At 37.5% G+C, this 24740-nt stretch overlaps 1 protein-coding gene across 11 annotated transcripts in view; it reads right to left on the reverse strand.

The window, feature by feature from the left end:
- Positions 1–24740, reverse strand: part of magi2a (membrane associated guanylate kinase, WW and PDZ domain containing 2a) — a 332668-nt gene that overhangs the window by 254599 nt on the left and 53329 nt on the right. For 9 of the 11 annotated variants that reach the window (XR_002921266.2, XM_024291335.2, XM_024291329.2 and 6 more), the window contains exon 2: positions 19355–19834. The exons of the other annotated variants lie outside the window; for them this stretch is intronic. Coding sequence is in view for 8 of the 9 variants with exons in the window: in XM_024291335.2 (XP_024147103.1) it covers positions 19355–19655 (301 nt within the window). In the remaining variant the exon portion in view is untranslated. The remainder of the gene's footprint in view (positions 1–19354; positions 19835–24740) is intronic. 11 annotated transcript variants of the gene reach the window in all.

The following is a 24740-nucleotide window of genomic DNA, read 5'->3' on the forward strand; positions in this document are numbered from 1 at the left end:
ATTTTGTGCAACAAAATAATGGAAACTTTTGTGTAACGTTGCTGAAATCAATAATACTACGTCTTTGACAAGCATTGACACCAATTAAACTGGAAATATCTGTAAAGTTCAGTATTAACAAAAGTAAACTTTAACAGCAGTGCCACTACTTAGTGCAAAATTGTTGTAAACAACAGAACAAAATTTAAATAATTCAAGTAGCTGCCAGTATTGCAATGCATGCCCCCTATCTACCTCCAAAGGAGCGCCTCACCAAAGAATGACAAATATAACGTTTTATAGTCTTAAAACGAAATAAAAGATCAATACTTGGTGATAACCCATCGAGAATCAATCGCAGGACTAAATATCGCAATATATCGCAATACAAGATGATCGGTGTGGGTCTTTAAGATGCAATCGCTCTTCGTTATGATCTAAACAAACAAAAACCTGCAGCATCCTGTATTGGTGCATGTAACTGAAGCTTAATGCTAATTCAAAAAAAAACCCAGCATCTGATGTCCAGTTGATGTTTTTCATCTCCCAGAATGAAGGCAAAAAACCCCAAAGACCCCCTCACTGTGATCCAAATGAATCCAGCCAGAGTTGGATGAGTTTTTCTCTCTTCTCCTCTGCCAACCCGCTTTCCTCCAGTCCTTCCAGTGCTTTCTGCACCTCTATTAACCGCCAGGTGTGTCTGTCTCTCACGCCCAGCTTGTTTTCTGAGTGGCCTCCCTTCTTTTGCTGACTGAATGGAATGCATGAATAGTGGCTGCCGGCTCAGGGACGGATGGACAGACGGATTGAGCTTCACAGTCTCTTTCTTCGTTCCCTATTTAAGCTTCCCTGTTCCGTACTGGAGAACTGGACCAACATGGAAAAAAAGATCAAGAAAAGGGACTATGGAAAATAATACTGAATATGTAAGAATCTTTGATGCAACAAGAGGCTGAAGATCCTCAGGTTGAGACAGCAGAGTAAGACGGATGCAGTCGGAGCGAAGACGTGTTATTGCACACACTCATACAAACCAGAGACAGATATTGAATGGACACGCTAATGATGTGTCTCATTGTTCTCTGTAGGATCCATACTGCCAGGCAGAAAAATCGATGTCCTGTTTACGTTCTTATTGCAGAGTATTTAAAATGTCCAAAAGTGCTGCTCTGTCAGTCCTGCGACGCAATTTCTGCTGGAGCCTCTTTAAACACTCTACACTTAAGATCAATACATCAGGTAGATATCAGCATTTGTTCTGTGTGGGCTGTATGTCAGTTAATATGGTGCTTGCACTATCAAAGATCAATACTTCTCCTGTGAAGCATTTGCAGAATATTTATTACTTTCCATTTTTGTTTTCTGTTCAGTGGCTTTTGTGTCCGTTCTGGGTTCAATTATTTAAAGGAAAAATTCAATATTTATAATAGCGGGCGTGTTTGTCGATGTGTTAAATCTGTTTACTAACTGCGCACTCCGTAAATGAGACTATAAATATAAACGGATGAGTAAAAACAGAAAAGATTGAAGATTTTCTTTAGTCTATGTAAATGTATCCCCAAAATACTGATTTGAAGTAATTTAGGTTAAAATGAAATCATAAATTTCTATTTTAGACAAACATTTTGAGCATTAGTCTCACTTGTGGTTTCACTTGTATAAAGCTTACATTTTTTTTTGTCTACGTTTGGTTAAAAACTAGGGCTGGGAATCGATTATGTCGATGTTTTGACACTTGGATCCTGGTCTTGAGAGTCAAATACCATATTTTCTGGAGTACAAGTCAGTTTCTTTCATAGTTGAGCCAAGGGTTTGACTTACACTCAGGAGCGACTTATTTGTGCGTGTGTTTTTTTTTTTTTACATTAATAGGCTCATATATTAGTTATTTTCCCAGTAAAAACCGGTCGTCTTTTAGCGGTTGTTTCTGCTAACAGCCGCTAGAGGGCGCTGCATCCAAAGTCTTTGCTACTGAAAACAGCAGAAGAAGTGTCGTCCAAAACAAACATTGAAGATAATCTAATTGTTTTCCTTCTAAACGTTAATATTTTTTTATACAGATCAAAAGATTATTATTATTCCATTTCTTTATTTCTTTATTTTTTTTTAGCTACGTTGGGATTGGCGGATTTGTTCTGGAACATCACACTTTTTTCCAAAAAGTGCAACTTATTCTCCAGAGCGACTTCTATGTGGTTTTCTTCTTCTTGATTAGACATTTTTTCATCATGCAACTAGTGCTGCCACAAACGATTATTTTAATAGTCCACTAATCAGATTATTTTTTCTGATTAGTCGACTAATCGGGTCATGCGCAATATGGATGTAAAGCACACATCTTAACCATCATTAGCTTTAAACTAACTAAAAACTAGATATATAGCATTACCTGCAATAATGCTAGTGGGAATGCTGTAAACTGAGATTTGCCGCTGAAGATGCTAGTGCTGATAGCTGAAGATACTGAAATTGATAGCTAACAATGCTGAAGTTAATAGCTGAAATTGCTGAAGCTGATAGCCAGCTAAAATATTTGTTAAATGCCAAATTAGCTTAAAAAACTGAAAAAAAGCCAAAGTTAGCCAAAATAGCTATCATGCTGCTGAAATATTAGCTAATCTACAAAATAGCATAAAAAAGGCGAAATTTCCCAAAAATAGCTAGCATGAAGCTGAAATATTAGCTAAACTCCAAAAAAGCCTAAAAAAACAGTCGATTAGACGACTAATCGTCAGAGTCCTACTTGCGACTTATACTCTGGAAAATACAGTAAGTTAAAACTGAATATTATGTGGTTGCTGTCATATTCATTGCTCCAATCGGCCAATGAGATGGTTTATCAATAAATGAAAATATTTTTTCTTAAAACCAACACAACTTGCCATTTTTTGTGTTTAGGCAAATTGGGACTAAGTGACAAATAAATACCAGGTTCCCAAATCCAAACATAATCACAAAAAAAACAATTATATTTCCTAAAAAGCCCACATCAGACAACAGTCTTTATATATCAATCAGTAAATGTTTTTCCAGGTCCGTTTCCCTTCATACGAACAGAAACAAACCTCAACCCGATGCTTAAAATCTAATAGAAGAAAAAAGGAGAGACAGAAAAGAAGAAGGCTATTCGATCAAAAACGAGTGGGGAAGGACAAACCAACCCCTGAGCTTCTTAGAGGCTCCAATCACTACAAATTGATTGCTCCCCATTTTTGTGATGAATCAGCAACAACTGGCGGAGTTATCTTAATATTTATTCCTTTCACCCTGTGAGCGAGTGAGACTATTTTACCTCCTTCAGTGCCTTCACCACAAGTTTTCCCATTTCTTTCTCATTTGTATTCATGCGTTTAAAACCTGAAGCTGATGAAGTATGAGCTTTTCCTAAAATAAAAAACATCCATCTACGACTTTTACTGTTTTCAGATTGACATCTATCGGATTTTGTAGGTTTTACAGAAGCCATTTGTCTTGTTTTCACAACAAAATTAGTTTTTTTCTTTGTTTTGGTTGGATTGTTTGCCCTCCTGTTTTTTCAGTTTGCTTTCTTTCTCTACTATGTTTGAGTTCTTCAAACAGAGCTGGCAAAAGTTTCAAAGATGAGGAAAATCAATAGATGTTTGGAGCACAGATATTTGATGACAAACATGAAAACATTTTGTTTTCATTGTTAAACAAATGGTACGCACACATATATACAGTGTGGTATAAATAAAGTATTCACATATCTGGAGCTGAAAATAGCATATGCTGCATTTCTGTTGACAGATTCTTTATCAAAAGCTTCACCTTAGAAGAATACAAGCTTCATGCCAAAGCTCTGACTTTTTTTTTTTTTTTTTTTTGACTCAGGGAAAAAATGCAGACTGACAAATCACAAAATTATACTTTTTTGGGGGCTGATGATGCATAAATGTATGCAGCTTAAGCCTTAGTCACAACTGCCCTTTGGGGTGGATGTGGGCGAATATTAAGCAAACATCTACCTGTCCACACAAACTACACTCCGACTGCCTAATTTCTTCATTTCCAACAGTCGAGATGTATACAAGGAGCCCTGAAGGAACACAGATCCTAAGGGCGTCCTGCAGGCACCAACATAACGTGTACACCCCGTGCATGAAGCATTTGTGAACAGTCAGTGAGGAGCCAGTATCTGCACCTTGTTAACTACTAGAATGTAAGAAAAAAGTAAGACAAATCAAACGTGAAAAGTCCTTTGGTCCGGATGGAGTCATGAATCTTGTGTTTGGATTAAAAAATTGATACAAGCTTCTTTAAACATTGGAAAAATAACCAAAGCAATATTTTTAAATAACTAGAAACAGTAATATTAAACAAAACTGCAAGAAATACATATTTTTGATGATTTTTTGAATGGTAATGTCCTTCCATTCTGGTGTTTTGTCATCCTATTCCACTCTAAAAAATCCTTGATTTTCATTTTATTGTTAAAATTTTCACTTTTAGGAGCTCCTCCTTTCTATCGGCCCTAAAAGTAAACTGAAATTTTGCCCGACCCAACTGCAATCTTTTAAAGGGAGCATACCATGATTTTCTTAAGACTTTCTATGTCCACATATATGATCATAGATAACACCTGTTTGAGCTGGAATACATTAAAGACAGGAAACAACTGAAAGATATACAGTATTCTGCATCTAAAAGGACAGTTTTCTGCTGATCACCGCTAGCTCTGTGGAGAAATTAAGTGTTGGTGTTAGACTGGGGCAGAACAGACTCTTCCTGAAATGGGAGGGGCCACTGTTGAGAGCGCAGTTTTTAGAGGATTACTCTGAAATGCGTGAACAGATCCAAATACTGCTTTGTGGTTGTTTATGGGGGTTTATGGGGTTGTTTAGTGAGGAAAGAAGGGTATCATAGCTGATGTAGAGGTAAACCTTGAGAGATTGAAAAAAACGACAACTGACGCCTGCCGATGATTAGTGAGGAATGAAAAGTATGATACTCCTAACAGCTCAAAAAATTGGTTTTTCATGGTATGGCCCTTTTGCAGTGTTTTTCAAGCAGTGTGTCGTTAAAGATGGTCAGTTATTTCGTGGGAAACTACTAATTTTCATGGATCTAAACACATTTACCATTGCAAGTAAATCAGCTCTGGGTTCATCCAAACATGTCCTGATAAAACACAGAGTAGTTAGGCTTAAGAAAGATAAATATTTGAGTTTATTTGATTCTGTTAAATAAGAATGACAGTAACCAGCAATTTAGTCGAAGCTAGCTCTGTTTTTGGAAAAGTTCCCCCTCTTTAACTGTCTCCACCAATCGTTCTTGGAGGCTTAATCATACGTCATCAGTCTGACCAATCAGAAGTAGTTGTTCCCACTTGGCTCATAAAATCTCTCAGTTCCTTCAAAAGTATCAGTTCAGCACCAGAGAAAGGACCATGGAAAAGCTCAGAAACATGAGTCTGTCTGGCTCTGTTTCTGCACTACATCTCCCACGATGCATTGTGCTAAAGGGACAGTATCTCTGCACTACAATGACCCTACTCATTTAACCTTCTAAAAGCACAACAATCGCACACATCAGTCTGTTTCAACAGTTTTCAAATCTTAATAAAATACGACGTAAACAGTTTAGTTCTCCTTCAAGGTTTAACAGACTTTTTTTCTGTAGAATTTTTAAAGCATGTTGTGATGATACAATGCTCAAAAATTACAGTTACTCTGACACAAACTTTCAAAAAATATATTTAAAAAACGAAATCACTGTTTAGAAAGAACATATTATTGTCTTCAATTTGTTTTTTGTGATGTTAAATAAAATTGTGTATTAGTAAACTGGAGGGAAAACAACTACCTGGGCAATTTTAGACTAATTTAGTTAAAGATTATTATTAAAAACTTTTATTACAACATATAGGTGTAACTTGCAGGATGACTATGACAAAAAATGTAGAGAAGATCGTATTTTTTTCACATTTTTGGATGCTTTGGAGGATTTTTGTCAAGGACTAAGTATTGGCGTAAAAACAGGTTGAAAAGCACTGTTTTAATGTAGTTGAATTGAGCAGCATAAACTCCAAAGAGCCACTTTAGGCTTAATATAAAGTAGAATCATGTAGATGACGACATAGACTATCAATCAAGTTATTTATGTCTACAGTTGAGATCTAGAAGGAACCGTAGGACAAATGTGACCCTCGAGTTTGATCACTTCAGAGCAACAAAAGAAAAAGCTGTGCAGCTAATGATGCTTCAACATTTCAACCTTGGTGCACCTTTTAGCTTGCCTGCAGAAATTCTGTTGACCAAAGGTTTTGTTCTGAACCGCACACTGACACATTTGGAGGAGCACAGCTGTGAGGCGAGAGAGAATCCAGGATTTATGAGAGCAGCATTCTGAAACACTACCGTGCAGTTTTACCTCCATTGTCGGATTTTTGTAAGAGTTGGAAGACAAAATTGTCAACGGAAATGAGCCCTGATTAATCACCCGGCTCTGGCTGGCACTAAGATGTTGATGCTGCTCCGAGTGTTGATGCAATTAACTTGAACGCTGGTAGTTTTAAAATCCCGGGAATGTCAGGAACGATCTTTTTAAAGGTAGCCTCAAGGAAAGATGCTTGGCTCAAAGGAGATATTATCAACTGCAGCAGATTGGAGAATTAAGACATGCCTCCTGGTAACTCAGCATCTGTGGGGTATAACTTATGCAGAGAGTCACAATATTATATTTTCTACTTGACGCCATATCTGACTGTATTTTTAAGATGTGAGAACATGGACCCATTTTTCCACCTGCTTTCACAAAAAATGTAGTTTCCTCTTGAAGAAACTACACAAAAACTTTAGCCCATCAACATTGTAGCTATCTCTGGTGACAGCGAACAACACACGATCTTTGAACTAGCAATTTGACTGATTCTGACGGGGTGCTTATCAGCTCTTCGTGTTGCAAAGCTGCTTTTCTCAGCTTCAGAATCCATTTGAGTTACACAAATAGCAAAAAACAGTTTAAGAATTCTAGAAGTTCAAAGAACATCAACACTAAAGCTAAAGGTCCAATATTTAAGGTCGACTATGAAGAAAATTGTGTTTTTAACATATTTTTGTAGCATTTATCTGATTTTGAAGAACTTGTATAGAGAAAATAAAGCGCAAAATTGCACTTCTAAATGTTTATTAATTCAAACAGTTGCAAATCAGGAGCAAACAAAAAAATACTGTTTAAAAAAGAACGTATTTGTGACAGAGAGTATGCTGGACGGCCCACAAGCTCCCTGCTCTGAGTTTAAAGCATTGGGGAGGTGATGGGGGATGGGTGGCTCTGTCCAATTGACTGTATATAGAGAAGTGAACTGAGCGATCACTCACCTTGTGTTCCAAATATCGACAGTATATAGAGATGGACAGAACGCCTATGACATCACCCATAGACAATGGCATGGGTCTGGTTCAAATTAAATGATGTCAATTCAGTCGCCATATTGGAACCAGATGACGTTAGCAAGCGGCGATTGGTCAGAGTCGGTCTGAGTCAACATATTTATGAAAAACACTCTTGGTCATCAGGAATGACCTTCTTAGAAAGCCACACCCCTTTATCTGAAAGTGAGTTCAGGAGAATCTGTAAAACATTTTAATGTTTGAGTTAACTGAGGCATCTGATTGGCCAGTTAATAACTTGAATAAGAAAATATATCGTGAAAAGAAAAAAAGGATTATCTTAGGCATGCTAACCCTTGTGCTCTCTCTATGGCCAATAGTCCCGCTCCACAACTCGGAGGTAAATTTTGAATGAACTACTGCCGCTCTACAGAAACTATGTCTTCAATAATTAACTTTTTTTTTTTTTAATTGGCTAAAAACGGCATAATCATAATTAAACAATAGATCAAAAGATAATCTGAGTGGGTCTTTATAGGGTTACTTCTACCTAATTATTGAACCCCTTTTAGCCAACAGCCATCGACCACGCTTTAGGTCGAGTTCATTTGCATTTGTGTGGAATACAGTTGCAACCATTCACAGCCTTCTCCCTGCTTTGTGTCAGCTTTCTGCAACAGATGCTTGCTGCTGACAAGGAAGCAAACACAGTTAAAAGTGTGTGTGAGCGCGTTTGCGTCTGTGCACCTTATCATTACCTGTCCCCAGAGGTGAGCCTGGCAGTCAGACACTGTAACAGCAGCAGCAACAACAGGATCTCTCCAGCAAACTTCTGTCAAGCATGATTGCGCAGAATGTGGTAAGTGGTGCAAGGCTCCAGGGATGCACTACACACACACACACTGACACACACACGAGGATGGCAGCTCTTTAAAGTCTGCATGTGAATCACGCTTTCAGAGTTGCACTTGTTGGTGCAACTTTACACCCTCAACGGGACCCCGGCAAAAAGACGGATGAGCCGGACTGTTCTCGGAGTCATTAACACACTCCCAGCATCTCTCATTCAACACAACTTCACCAGGAATTACACTGTCCCATCTTTCAAAGCTCCAACAGACAAGTGATCAGTCCAGATCCATTATCACTCCCATCAGTCATTGCATTACTTGGACAGACATCATTATCTTGGGGGTATCGTAATATGATGAGATTCCCTCAAGTCCCACGTGTCGTTTTTCATAATGTAGAGCTTTTTCAGAAAGGATTCTGTGCTTCTGACAGCATAAAACAACTTTATGTTAGATGACTAGCTTTCACCTTCATCGTGTGATAGGAACAGAGCCTCGGGGTACAGACAGACACCCCGTCAGAGGTAGACAAGACCCCCAGGGTTGGCCACTACACACAATTCCCACCTTTCATTCACCCTATATCAGTGGGGTACCAGGTCCTTTGAGTGATGGACCCCAAGGGATGCCAGAACCCTGGTGTTGTCTGTAACATTCAGCAATCCACTGAGGAGGGATCAGAGAGACTGAATTCTTTTTCTAGGTTAGGCTGATATTTTCACCACACTGATCTGATCTTGCAGCAGGTTCCTGTACTCAATTATGCATGTTTTTGGTGAAAATGACCGACATGAATTGCTTACCAAAAAAGCAACAGCAATGCTGTGAAACTATAAGCCTTGTTAACATGTCTGCACATATAGCTGTTTCCAGAGGACTTGGACAGGTGTGCTTCAACCACATAGACAGGTAACTATGGCGATGCCCAATGGGAGTTCAAGTGTCATCTTACACACCCCACACCCTCTGTCCTGTAAACAGAATCCGGTGATAGTTTTAAACCAGATTAATTAAGGATTTAAAAATGTTGAAGAAAATTTCTGATAAAAATATTGATGTAAAGTGCTTGGCCACCTGTGACAATATGGTGACCTGATCAGGGTGTATTCCGCCTTCTCCTTCGCACAACTGCTGCTGGGTTGGCCTCCAGCAAACCTGTGAACATTAAAAGGATCCAGTAGGTTCTGAAAGTGAAGGGAGGATTGGACTGTACTTATCTAGCACTTAAACTGACATCCCATTGTGTCAATGATTTTTAAATTCCAAAACAACTAGTTTATTTCATTGAGAAAATAAACATTTCTTTAAAGGTATTAACTACTTCGTTTTAAGTCAGATTAAACTTGTTATATGATTCAAATTTAAGCAGCTCAAAAGTTATGGATATTCATGTTGTATTTCTTTTGGAGTTCCTGAAATGTTAAAAGGTTCCAACAGTACTTAAGATTTTTTTGTTTTTGTTAGCTGAATTTACCCTCTTGAGATCTGACAGTTCAGAGTTTAAGAGGTTAAAGAAAATCTTCCAGTGGGGTGAGAGTTTGTGACTCATTTCTGAGGGGCCTCTTTTTGCTGTTTTGGATTGACACTTTTTTTCTTGCAACCTTTCAATTGGTCCATCTGCAATCACACTGTGGCCAACCTCACATCAGAGTTCACTTGCAAGTGAAACTGAGCACCTGCTTTTTAGGCAGAGCAGAGCAGTTTGTGGGGAGCTTTTAGACCTGCCAGGTAGAGTGCAATACCTGAGCAAATGAAGGCAGTTCAGCAAAAATCAGATACTTTTAAAAATCATTCAAAAGATGAAATCTTTTAGTAAAATGAGCAAGAAGTAAGGTTGAAAGATTAAGACGAAAAAAAAAAAATCTCAAGGTCTGTTGTGAAGAAATTTGTGATTGTAGTCTGAAAAGGGGTGACCAAAAATTCAAATTATATCAGTTCAAGAAAATGCCTGAGAATAAAAATATTAGACAGTTTGGAATATTTAAAAGTGAAAACTCAGTGACTGAAAAAAGTAGCTGTAACATGAGTAAATATTTAGATAAGTATAAAATATATACTCTTAGTTTTTTAAGCATTTCTTCAGTTTCTAAGTAAGTTTGATTTGATTCATCTTTGATTTTGTTATAATAATTTGTAAAATAAAATGATACTGCATATTTACAACAAATAGTTTTTTTTTCTTTGTTTGCTTTGTTTTGAGATTTGTATGGGGAAAAAAGTTCAATTTTGCCAAAAAACTTTAGAAACAAAGACATTTACATTGACCAATAAATCTCTAAACTTTTATGCTAATGCCATTATGGTCCATTCACTGAGAATAATCCAGATTTTAACACATTTTTTGGCTGTTTTTTCCCCCTGAAGGCTAAAAAGCTGGGCTGACAGACCAACCAAAACAGCTATCATTCAAGTCCATTACCAACTTGAAATCTTGAGAAGCCATTTGGGAGGTTAGCGATGCTCAAGCAGCTGTAAAGACTTTTCCCCAACACCTGCTAACGCTAAGTGGGCACCCAGCTAGCAAGCCGACTGCCTCGGGCTGACCTGGAAATGTCTGCTTTTACCTGCACCCAGCAGCACTCAGCAAAGCTCCATCAGCCCACGCTTCCCAGCTACAGTAAGAGCTTCTCTGTCTCTATGAAAGATGCAGAGAGGATCCAATAATCCTCAACTCGTATGCAAAAATAAACTGGAGCGTTTTTGTGGAAAACATTAAAAAAGGGGGTGAAAATAAAAGATGGAGGATTTCTGATTTACTGACAGATCAGGGAGATCCAAAGGTTAAATCTAAATAAAAGAGGAGGGATTTGTCATGTTTACAATACGCTTTTCTGTACGTTCTTGCAGGAAGCTGCAGCAGAGTTGACGTGCCTTTCTGAAAGCTTTGTGAGGATTAAAAAGCAGCAGATAACAGATGAATCACCGGGAAGACGTGACAATGCTGGATTATACCTCCTAAAAACACAACGGTGGAAAGTCTAAGACCTTGCTCTAGCGCAGAGCCGACCACCCCGACAGCTGGCATCCATTTGCGCTTTCAGAACTATTTCTCCTGAAAGCTAATTGAATTTTTCAGAGTAAAATCTTTGCAGCTTTGACAAATCGGGCTCTCGATGGGATTTGAGCCACTTTTAAGATTAGAAAAGATGTGTCAGTTAGAAATTCACATTACAGGCACCTAAATGTAGAACTCGTCATGTCTCTGGAAATATAACTGATCTTTTATTACATCACTTTTTTTTTGTTTTCATCAGATCCTAATTACATCCTGATAGCAAACTAATCTCATCTTCCCTTCTGAGGCAAACAAACTCCCAAATATCATTGCTGAGCGTCCGTGTGAATGAGAGATAATAAAGCCTGAGGATTTTTGACAAAATTAAAAATTAAAGCTTCATTACATTCAATTGTTTGCAACAGAAAGACGACTGTTTGCGGCGTAGAGGAGAAAAGTTTTGGCATTAGTGGAGAATCAGAGCTTGATGCATTATTCAGAAAGAACATACATGAATCAATCAGTGTTGGCTTCTCAAAAACGGGTTTGCTTCACTGAAGGCCAAAACACAGCTGATGTTTTGACAGCAAGCTCAAACAAAAATCTTTTTATTAATCTGAATCTGTGCTACACACTAGTTATGTAGCTGTTTTACTCAAATCCTCTTCAGCTCCGGTTACATTTTCAACTCAAAACAGAAGAATTGTCACACAATACCAAGGTTCATGCTCACATTCTTGCCTTTAAAGAAGCTCCGTGGACTTCTCATGAATTGTCTCTATTGTGAAAAATATGCCGGGTACATTGCATGACTGGACTTATAACAAAAATACATTTTCTATTTACAGTAGCATAGCAATTATGCTTTCATGCACAAAGATGCCATAGAAAACTTCCAAAAACTCCTCAACTACCAAAGAAATTTTATCTAAGCTAAAGTTTTCACGAAAGTTCAGATCGTAATATTCTTTGAATTGACAACGACAAAATCTCATTAAGACTCATTTCAAAGTAATTCTACATTAAAAATATTGCATTTCGTGTTGTTTTTCAGCTTTTCCGTTTGTAATTTACCACAAATAGTCCCATTGCAGCTGCATGAGCTGGTAAAAATTAGCGATAAAACAGAAATATCAAAAATTGTATAAAACGCTAGCATACTGGTAGTATTCCAAACAGTAAAAGAATGAGGAAACAATGTGGATTTTACCTGAAGGGTAAAATTACACAAGCAAATGTAATACCAACATCAGAAACAAATTTATATAAAGCTAACATGCTTCTAATGTCAAGTAAAAGTGACAAAATACCCTGAAATTTTAGCTTAAAAAATTAGCAAAATAAGATAGGAACAAGATTACGAAGGTAAAATGATCTGAACGAACTAAAGACAAACTTCCTTAAATCTAATTATCAAGCAAGCTCAGAACAAACTTACTTCAGTAAAATTAGTTGACAAAGTTAACCTACCTAAGATGAACTAAACAAGCTAGGACCAACTTAAAGTATATAGCTAATTAGATAAACAACCCAGGAGTAAGTTAACTTTGATCAAAATAGCTAAACAAGCTAGGAGTAAGTTTACGTACATAAAATGAGCTAAACAAGCTAGGATAAGTTAACTTTGATAAAAATAGCTAAACAAGCTAGAAGCAAGTTTGCCTGTGTAAAATGCGCTACACAACCTAAGACAGGTTAACTTTGATAAAAAAAAAAATAGCCAAACAAGCTAGGAGTAAGTTTACGTACGTAGAATGAGCTAAACAAGCTAAGAGCAAGTTTACCTGTGTAAAATGAGCTTAACAACCAAGGATAAGTTTACTTTGAGAAAAATAGCTAAACAAGCTAGGAGCAAGTTTAGTTACGTATAATGAGCTAAACAAGCTAAGAGCAGATTTACTCTAATCAAAATAGCATAACAAGCTTGGAACAAGCTTACTTTGTTCAAAGTAGCTAAATAAGTTAAGAACCGCTTACTTTGGGTCAAATTTACTGTACAATGAATAATCATACTAAGATAAAAAATGTTAAACAAGCTAGGAACAAGCTTACCCACATCAAATTAGCAAGACAAGTTAGACTTATACTAATGATAAAGTTCCAAAATGTAAAAAAAAAAACAAAACAAGAAAATAAAATCAGAACAATTTTTAAATTAAGTTCAAAAGCCAAGACGTCAAAATGTACCACGGGCAAAGCCATATGTGCAAAGTTAAATTCAGTAACATCGGAAAAGTATTAAACGCTTGTGCTGAATAAGTATTTATAAATCTGAATATTATTTTTAATATTTAAATTGAATAGTAACTGCTAAAACGATGGGACTTTTAAAAGAAGCAGCTTATTGACTGATCTTAACGTGCACAGAGGAGTTTAGGAGGCTACACGATACAACTGTAGCTTGATAGCCAACACAGGATCTTTGGAAATCCTATCAATTTTATGAACATCTATAGATCATACATCAAGAAGAATATCTCTTAATGGCCCAAATATGCCTTTAAAATACAATCTCTTCTTTTTAAAATCGTGTGAGAAGATGCATTTTAAGGAATGCTAGGAGAAGCAACTCTTCCATTGATGATGACATCAAAGCTACATTTTCATCATCATCATCATCATCAAACCGGATCTGAACCATGAACAGTTCTTGAAGTATTAAACACGCTTGTAAGGCTAAAATCTTGCTAAACTAATTTTCTGGAAATAAAATGGAAAAATGAGCTGATAAGCTGCTGAATGGTGCAGATAGAAAAGGAATAAAGTGATGTGTTTAGACTGTTCTGCTCGTCGTCGCAGCAACAGAGCCACAGAGCGATGCAGCACTGACGTCTCTGTGACATGACGACCCAAACAGCTGAGTCTGCTGTCCAAACCATGACAGCAATGGCAAGAATTCTACACAGACCCACACAGAGCACAAGAGGGGGAAGACAGATTTTTAATTGTCTCGGTGAAAACATTCTTATATAAAATTGATCAGGAGTGCAGCCAGATATCCAGTGGGATTGTTGATTCTTCTTTAAAGCATTTGGTTTATTCTGGATTCAAACAGCAGCTTTTATTTTTTAAATATTTATTAATAGGAAAAAAATGAGAATCCAGACACACTGGGAAACATTTACTGGAGATTTGATTTTTCTTAGATCAAAAATGTGCTATTATCAAGAGTTAAACAAGAGAAATGAAGACAAAGTCAAAAATGTCATGACGACTTCAACTATTTTAAAGACTTTTAGGTGGATTTAAAGGAATAAATTAAGCCCAGTGTCTGCTAAGTTTAAGTTGTAGGAACTTTCTAAGTGTTCTAAAGTGTGCTGAAGATTTTATGTTTCAAAGAGGTGAAAGTTTGTCGTTGACTTAAGATTTAAACAATCCATCAGTCATCTCCAACTGAGTTAAAGGTCATAGTATATCAAAAAGTTTAATAGTTTCGAATCTACTGAAAGAGCTTAGAATTTTAATAGTTAATCAAGTTGAATAGTTAAGAAATAAATGAGTGCCAAAGTGAATGACAGGATAATAAATGATAAAGAAAAACAGAATGTCCGTTGTGTAAATCATTAAATAAAAAATAACATGAAACCCTCAATCTCTACCTCTATAATATGCACAGATTTCTTTCTTGTTCCAAACAAATACATTTTAGTATATAAACTGCTTTGGATCAGATCAGATTAAGAGAATATTTGAAAATTAACCCCTAAAATGGACCAAAACTTAAATTGTTTAGTGGTTTAATTCTGACTTAATTCGAAGTTTCACAGATTTGTTTGGGCAAATTAGCATGCTTTTCTAAATTTTTAAAATCATTTTTTTGTGTGTCCTGATTGGCAGTGAACCATTCTCAATCATCATTTCCCTCCCAAACAGAATTTATTCAGTTTTCTAAATGGACTTAAATTGTGATCTTTGTTTTAATACCACAATACTGTCCTTAATTGTTTATGCATGTTTGAGATTTGAGAGAAAAATGTGAAAAAGTGTGTGGTGAGGAGTTTTACAGCCTTAAATCAAAAAGCATAAATCAAAAAATATGTTTGCACAGCAGCAATTGCTCATTTGAAATACAATTCTGGGTTGTGGGCGGGACTGTTGACACAGAGTAACCCCGCCCTATTGTTTAGAGCTCTGCGCGTTCACATGCAAGCTTATAGCCTCAAGTTAACATTAGCAACGCAAAAATAACAACAGGGAATACAGAATGTGCATCAAGTCTCACACAGGCCAGGGTGGGTGTGGGGGAGGGGCGACTTTCCCATCATTAGCCTGAGAATTTTCAAGCATCCGGTTTTCTGATCCAACACAATTTGAATTAAGAAATACTCAGAAATGGCGTTTTAATCGTAATTTGTTTTATAATGGTAATCTACCATGAGAAAATTCTACAAGAAAACCCCCAAAAAAGAAAATTTTTATTGGAGTGGGTCGTTAAAGGGTTAAACAAAAACATTTTTCTAAACATCCCTGGATGTAAATTTTTGAACAACAATTACACCTCTCAATCCAAAATTCATGATTCGATTTAATTAAAATAAATCCATTTCACCACTCAACTAAAAATTGACTCAAATATTTCTCATAATTTCTGTCAAATAATAAAAATGACCAAAAAAAAAAAAGAATTATAACAAAGCTCCACAGGTCATTCTAGCAAACCTATAGCTAAAAAAGAAAATGAATAAAAGTCTAATACAAAAAAAGTTTAAATATAGTGTTTGCTAAGTCTTCTGTGATGTTGAATGTTTTATAGCAAAACATTTGTTCCCTGTGAGGCTTGTTTCCTGAGTTAAATAGTCTTGAATGCCACCATTCCTCTGATTGTTCAAACTGAACGCTCTGGGTGATGTTTATTTTACTAACAGCTAAAAGCACTTCAGAAATCCCCAGCCTAAGAATCTAAGTATCGCTGCAGCTAATTCTGTTCCAAAACTGCAAACACAGATGTGCACGACTGACGTTTACTGAAACAATACAGATTTACATGTTGCTTGTGTTTTTTTTTTTTTGTTTTTTTTAACCAGAGCTGAGCTCAAGATGTGCAACAGGACTGCAGCTGCTGCTGCTTTGTGCAGAGAAGAGGACTCTTGAGAAAGTTCAAAGAAGCAGTGGAGTGTTTCTGTGGCACAGCAGCTGAAGCTGGACCACAAAGACAAATGGCTGAGTGACATTTAGTCTGACATGATACTTTCTGAAGCCCGAAATCCCACAGGAATGCAAAAAGATCAGATTATGATGATATAAACAATAACAAACATCAATAAACAATCAAACTAGATTCAATGATGTTGCAGTGATGCGATTTGACAAATTTGTAGGGATGTAAAAGACACCATATAGCAAAAATCGTAACAGCAGCATCGCTTCAAAACAACAAGATTGTCTATAATCAAGTAAATAATCAGTTTGTAGCCAACTTTGTTGGTTCCTCTTCCTTTTGCATCTCTACTGTCTTTGCCTTTTTATGGCAAATATAGATGAAGGTGAACCACTGTGTGTGTTGTGTGCACCAAATGTATGACAACCCTTAAAATACCATATGAATAATATATGTCTAGATTGAGTCATTTTAGGTAAAAGAATTTAACTGTAACATATTGCTACAATTGAATTTATAAGAAAACTGGACTGAGTGAATGTGATGTATTCGATAGAAAAAAGCTTCTGGTTCCAACTAAATGAAGTGAATTCCGTCGCCATTTTTTCACAAAATGGACACCACCATGTTGGAGCCAGATGTGGTCATCTTTTCTATGGCAACCCCTTTGGCCAATCAGGAGTGATATTTTTGGAAGGCCACACCCCTACAATTTGAGAGCGGGCTACCTGGAATCTGTCAAACGTCTTGAACGATTAGTAGACTAATCGACGACAAATCGACTATTAAAATAGTCGACTAATTAAATAGTCGATTAGTCGTTACTTTCTATTATATGGAGTCAGAGTGTAGTAAAGTTGAAAGTTATAATGGCATTCTGCTAGATTTTTGGACTATTTTGGCATTTATTAAGGTTTTTAGGCGCAATTGCGCAAATTTTTGCTAGACGCCAGAGATAAGTCGTAGCACTTTTTCGGAAGTCGAGTATTTAACAAACTAAATCTTTAGAAATATCAGGTTATCGCGTGAACCAACACAAGTTCGGAGTTTTGCAAGGTCGGCAGCAGACCCTGTGGCTGCAGCCATCTTGCAGCCAATGGTAGTCATCTGTCATAGCTAGACCACTCCCACGCTTGCCATAGAAGCCCGGAGTAACTCACAACACAATGGAATTCGCGATACATGGCTCATGATTACGGTAGTATAACAATATGGCAACTATCACAACAATCAATATGTTACCTTGGTAATCTATTATATATCACTATCTTGTAAAAAAACAAAAACTTTTGTTTTCCTCAAAACATGTTTTAGAACAAATTAAAACATATAAATCTAACGTCCTTTGGAACAGTAAAATAAAATTATCAAAGAATACTTGTGAGTCTTTGCAATAATAACTTAACTTTGAAGGTAACAAACAACGGCGTGTCTACGCAGTTGCCGGCACCATTAACAATACCATTAAGGCTAAGAAGTAAAGTCCGATAAAAATTAATGATGCGGCATCGTGACCAAACTCTTCACTGTCATGCCTGTGAGAAGCGCCCCCTTGTGGACTTCTTAAAAATTATTAAGAGAAAGAGGGGACCAGGAATCGTTACGAGTTGTAATATCACGATATTTCGTCCAACCTCCAACAATGATCGACACAAAGTTTGCTTTTTTTTTGTTTTTTTTTGCACTAATCATCTGGCAGGAAATGATACACATCTCTAGAAATATGACCAAAAACATTGGTAAAATCATAGCAGGTTTCTCTGAACTTGCTTGCACACGAGCAAAGTTTACCAGAATATTTAGTTTCCATGCTAGATGGCATTCTATGACTTCTAAAACACACTAAAAGTGACTTTAAGTTAATAGAAAAGTAAGTTCCAACCATCTTTTCATTTTAATGACACATTCATGTTGATGCATGGCTTCTAAAAGTTGAAGGAACCATGTTCTTTGACTCTCTTATGAAGCGTTATAACACGACACATAAAACAAGAGTTAGTGCTCCTCTGCTGGAAATAGACTGCCATAAACACAACCAGTCGTGCTCTAAAAACTGTGTTCCCTATATAATATTTACTTAATGTAAATATCAATCATATTAACAACTTAAGACCATAAACAACTCATCAAAAAAAAAAAAACAAGATTAGAGCAGCAGCAGAATATCAATCACTTCAGCAGCGGCTGGAGCGTATCAAAATTTCATGAAAAAATAAAAGAAAGTTACATTAATTTGATGTAGGCTTGGCTGCTCTTTAAATAAATCCCTTTAGCGTTGGTGAACGCACAAACACGCACATATGCACCGCAGGGGCTAAGACTTTGATCCAAAGCTTCTTACAGGGCTTTTGACAATTTTTTCCTCTAAAATTGAGAAAAAAAATGTCAGCATCTGAGGCAGCAGAAGTTCTCCTCCAGATTCAGAGCAGGTGGCGGTTTGATGCTGCTCCACGGATCCAACCCAGCCATCCATCCTCTGCGACCTCATCCCACTTTATGTTCTTCTTTCATTTTCCTCGACACCCCCCCATAATATTGATAAAGGGACTCGGATACGTGTTCTAATATTAATACAACATCCCTCCAAATTCAATTTAGTCCACTCAATGCACTGCAAATTGGGTAATAAATATTGCACAGTGCGAAGAGGGCAAAGAATTACACAATTTAAAAGTTAAATTTAGAAATGACCTGAAGCATGAGTGTTATTTAACAAAAGAATGGTATTATAATATCATGTTAAGGTGATTTTTTAAAAGCATTTCCTTTGAATGTTTATTAAACTGCTAGAAAACGATGAGTAAAAGTTATTTTTTTTATTGGATATCACTACTGACATATTTGACTGACTGAAGTATGCTTGAATGTACTTTTATGTATCTTTTTTACAAAGTTTTTGCAGAACTTTTCTCTAACAAAAGAGGAATAATCTGGAATTATATTCTCCTGGAGTGACAGAGAACACTCTTCCAAACAAAAAAGATTTTTGTGAGCTTTTAGGAGACAATGGCAGCGTTGTTTGGGAAAGCTTCAGGGAGGCAAAATGAGGGGAAAAGTTGGAAGAAGAAAAAAAACTCACCTTGTTTGACACACTTGATCCGGACGGGCTCTTTACTGTGTTTGACCACCGCGTGGACGTCCCTGGTGGTGAGTCCGGCCACGGGGGTGTCATTGACTTCCAGCAGGAGTTCGTCCTGGAAGAGTTTGCCGCTGTGGCACACCGCTCTCCCCGGCGGGAGCTCGCCGATAACCGGGAACTGTCCATTCTCTGCGCCGCCCTTCAACTCCAACCCCAGCTCCCCCTCCTCATTCCTGCAGAGGACACTCTCGTGGACTTTGTTGGTCCAGTGGTTCTTTCTCTTCTTCAGGCTCTTGGACATGGCTCCAAGCTGTGGAAATCACATGAGTGCGGCTGCGCGGGGGGAAAGTTCGCTCTCCGAGTGTGTCCGGCTCCAGGCGTCTACGTTACTTGTATCCCTGTCAGCGCGCGCGGCAGCTGGATCATCAGGCTGCCTTGGCGATAACTGAGAACTGCCCAACTTGTGGTGCGTTCACTGTCCTTTAAAAAAATAGGATATATCAAAGACGTGGGGAAAAATGGCGCGCAAACACCGTTTGAGTTTAGTTAAACCGATTTACAACTGTACATTATTTCAGGAGGAATAACCAAGAAGCTTCTTACAGCAACAAACTGCTCTAATTGAAATTTTAATGTAAGTTTTGCAAAAAGCTTTTACTTTAAGAAAGATACAAACGATAATTGACGCAAAGTTAACTTTTTGAGACATTTCTTCAAAATATAATCCCCTCAATTACTAATTAAATGCCAACAAAATGTTTAACATATGTAAAATACCCCAATAATTACGATTAGAGCTACAAACAAAAACATTTCCGGTAGCATTTGAAAGCAACATCTGGATCCGACCAACTTAACTGACCCGGATGTGAAGAAAGGAGGAGGAGGAGGAGGAGGAGGAAAGAGGCAAGGGTTTTCCCAAATCCAGTTTTCCATTAAGGGAGAAAAAAAGGAAAAATGAAAGTGAGCAGCAGAATTCAGATATTTCCATCCACTCTGCAGGGTGAGCATTTATTTTGAAAAGCTGAAAGTTGAACCTTTACTTTTGGTCAAAGCATTTTAGATAATTAAATGTAACCTTCAAAATAGATTTTTGAGCTTCATGCTGCTTCAATGTCTCTCCACATCAATACACTTTATATATATAAGAACACGATGAGGTCACATTTTTTAGAGATTATGCCTCACATTGTTATTACGTTACATTTTTTAAAAATATATTTAAATATATTTCCTTTTTTCTCCATTGATTTTCATCAAATATCCTTCAAATAATTTTTGAAGCAATGAATCTCAACTTTTCAAACTATTTTTCTGGCATCTAACAGCCTTTATTTCAAAATAAAGGAACAAATAAAAAAAATAAAAATGTAACTAAATGCTTTTTAATCAGTGGAGTTTTTAAGCTTTTGTCTTGCATGACATCCTTAAAATCTCTATTCCACATTGCAACAACATCTTCTCCAACAATGCAAAAAAAAAACATAATTCTCAAAAAGAAATGTTCAGAGTGCAGTTAAGAGTTCTATTCTCTGCACCGTGGAATTATTTTACTTCTTTTGACAGCTTTTAAATAACTTTTTCTTCCCTTTTCACAATTGAAAACCTTCCATCTTGAGACTGAAAAGAACCTTTTCCTTCTCTGCACAAAGCAGTAATCATTTATGCAATGAACGAGTAATTTATTTTTCTCTGGAAAAAAAGTCCTGATGTCAAGGTGAACTTTATAAGCCTGCATGTAGTGTTTCAGATGAAACCTTTCTTTCCAATTAAAAAATGACGAAATAAAAGTTAGTAGATTGATGCGTCTCTTCAATGAGCAAAATCTTTTAAAATTAAATACAAAATGAATTCTAAAATATGATGTGTTATTTTTTTATTGGCAAACTAAAAGGGTAGATTTGCCATTTAGAAGTGCCATCAAATTAGCTGGAATTTATGAAAAACACTAAATTAATAACTGTACGCAGCCAAGCAGTGATATTCTCAACTGCATAATTTATATGTCTTGAACTTTACTGGATTTCACCATCTTCTTAGGCACTTTTTTTGGAGGGGGTAATGTAGGGATGAAGGTTTAAAACCAGAAATCTAAATTTAAGTTATGCAGAGTTTAAACTGGAGTGCAGAGCCTCTCCACAACAGCAGCAGTGAATCAGAGTTCAGTTCTGAGGTCAAACCGACTAAATCTGAAAGTCAGAAGGAGCATTTTGAGGTTGTGAGACTTTCTTTAGGGGGGGGATTAGTACAATATGTGAGCGTAAATTTGAAGAATCCAACTCTTCATCCACAAAACTGCAAGGAACTCAGTAAAACCCTCGACTGTACATGAGAAGTGGACTCAGTGACTCCGCCTACCTCACAATCCAAACAGAAAGTACCGGCAGCCTTCAAGAACCAGAAATCCAATAGACTTTTATTGAGGAAAAAACATTTAATATTCCTTCTATTGTAGAATAACAATTATTTCCCTACTTCTTGCAAATCCTAAATTTTATTCATATTATTTTCTGCAAGCTATAAACTGGCCTATCAGATGCCTCGATAAAAGTAGGTCGTGGACCAATGTCCAACGTTCAAAACGTTTGACAGATTTTAACCCAGACCGGTTTCTATGGCATGAGCAGTTGCCATAGAAACACTGGCTCAGACTGACTCGGACCAATCACTGCTTCCCGACAATTTCTGGTTCCAACATGGCAGCTTCCATTTTGCAAGAAAATTGGCTACTGAATTGACTTCATTTAGTTGGAGCCAGAAGTAAACCATTTTCTGTGCAATGTTTTCTGTTCTCTTATACAGTCAATGCGTAAAACACATCCGAGTAGTTGAAGCAGTATACAGCAAGTTGAGCTTCGTTTCCACTGAGCGGTCCGGTACGGTATTTTGACCGTTTCTATTCTAAAATTGACCTGTTAAACCTGTTTAACCGTACTTCCTGGAGCCCCCATCCGTTCCAGGTCTATTGAAAAGTGGAAAAGGTTGGGGTGGAGCTACTGTAGCTATTGGTTGATTGGCAGAAAGTGACGACAACATTAGTAGGCGCCAATTTAGCGTTAATTTAAGCTAACACTTCCAACATTTGTATGGATTTAACAGCAGTATTCTTCTTATCTTCTTTCAAACAACATAAAATTCCCGTTACACATGATGTCCCAGAAATAAAGCAATAAAAAGACGACCTCCATTGTTATTGCTTTTCTAGTCGTCACACTTTAATGAAGCAATGACACGCTAGCGGTCTACACCACGCATGCGCTATGAAAACAAACCGCTCAGTGGAAGCGAGAATTAACTGGAGTGTACGGTACCATCCTTACCAGACTGGACCGCTCAAAGGAAACAAGGCTTTAGATGACAAATTCCAAACACATTTGTGCTGAAAAAGGAAAAAAAAAACAGAATAAATAAAAACAAAAAAAAAACACCTCAAATTAAATCAGGCATAAACCTAATCCACTCTGTGTGTTGGTTCTGCACTTGTATAACAATCGGCCAAATGGCCAAATAATGTCCCAGCTGGAGCTGAGGTGGCAGTGTTTAACAGTATTAAAGCTCCTCTTCTGTTGGCAGCGACAGCCATCGTCAGACAGTTTTACTTCACTACCAACCAGCTTCAATTATCCTCCAATAAGGCTTGTCATAACCACTACATCATGTAGCAGAGCGGCGTGGCAATCCCAGCGGGCAGCAGCACAGCCTGAGCCAGCCAGAGCCCATCTGGACGAGTGTGACACTAGTTGATGAACAAAGTGATTACCTGCAAACCGTTTTTTCAGAAAGGTTGTGCGGGAGATCAGAATTTACCCTCCATTCAATACATATGTAACAATTGCTAAAAGAAAATATGGAATGACTATAACATGTATTAAAACAGTTACTTGTTGTTACAAAGGCTGGAAAATTATGCTAATGTTTTTAATAAACACAAATGGGAGAGAGGCAGATGGAGTACCTTTTTGTTCTAATGGGTGAGGAAATGACCATGGACATACTGTGTTCGTGATCAATGAATGCAGTGCAGGATCATATTTTAGAGACGTGGCAGGGAAGTTCTAAAGAAGCATATGGAGGTAGAAGAGAAGGAGAGGAAGTTACTGTTAGGAGCAGGAAGACTAAAAAACTACAAAACATTTCAAGGATGTAATGAGAGATCCAAACACAGACAACAGATCAAACACAAAAGATTGAACACAGTACAAATGATGAGCTGTGGGCACCTTCAAAGAACTCAGGAGGGCAAAACCTACACGAGAAGGCATAAGTTACCTGAACAAAACAAAAGAAAAGGGCAGAAGCAAAGATACAAGGGCCAAACCATAACAGGTACAATACCACAAATCCTGCTTCTTAAAACCCAAATCTTCTTATTTCAAGATGAAATTGACAACCTGTACGAAATGTGCAGGTAGCCCGCACAAAATATCAAGGTTGAAGACAGCTTTGTGAGTAAAAGTACTCATTAACTTATTTTTCTACAGGTATGCTACAAGCAAATAATTCTACAACACACAAGGGTAAGTAAGGGTACAGTAGGTGAGAAGCAGACATTTGGTGCAGATGTTTACTTTTTCGACCCCTTGAAAGTCGTGCGGACTGTGCAAGGGGTCAGTAAGGGCTGTTCACGCTACAAGTCCATGCTCTTTGCGTGTAGCCTGTTAGAAATGAGGAAATTAGACAGAGTAGTTTGTGTGGGCGTCCTACAGGAACCTATGTATCACATACACTTCGCTGTGTGTCCAGCATTTGTCCTGGGTCAGTACTCCCACCTTCCTAATGACTTAAGTGTGGCCTAAGGGTACAGAATGACAGCATCACCTGTACCTCATAGCAACTTTGTCACAAACGGGCAGATAGGAGCAGGTTTATTAGTTCAGACAGGAACAAAGGATAGCTAAAAGTCCACAAAGCTAAATCAGGGTTAGACAGGTAGAGGTCAATCATGAGCATCAAAGAAGAGACTAGGGTTGTCAGAGTTCAGGCGTGGGTCGGGGCAGGCGGCAAACAAGCAGAGAATAAGCAGGGTCGGGTACACAGAAGATCAGGTCCAGATAGAAACGCTCAGTAAACCAGGCAGGGTGGCACAAAAAATACCTCATACTGAGTGAGGCTCTGTGCAGTGCTTAAGTGTCCTGTGAGTGATTGGCAAATGAGAGACAGCTTAGCAGCATCCAGGAACTGTGTGGTGGGGTTGATGGGAGATATAGTGCAGTCAGTGCTCTGGAGATGGTTCCCGACGGTGACTTGAGGGAGAGACAGACTCCTGACAAACCTACATTAGTCTTTACATTTAAACTTTACAATACACTCACCACATGCATGACAGTGGTACCTTCTATTTTCATGACATTCCTTGTGCTATCTTATGGGATCCAGATGACCCAAG

Source organism: Oryzias melastigma, linkage group LG23 (genome assembly GCF_002922805.2).
Source record: "Oryzias melastigma strain HK-1 linkage group LG23, ASM292280v2, whole genome shotgun sequence".
NCBI classification, from domain to species: domain Eukaryota; kingdom Metazoa; phylum Chordata; class Actinopteri; order Beloniformes; family Adrianichthyidae; genus Oryzias; species Oryzias melastigma.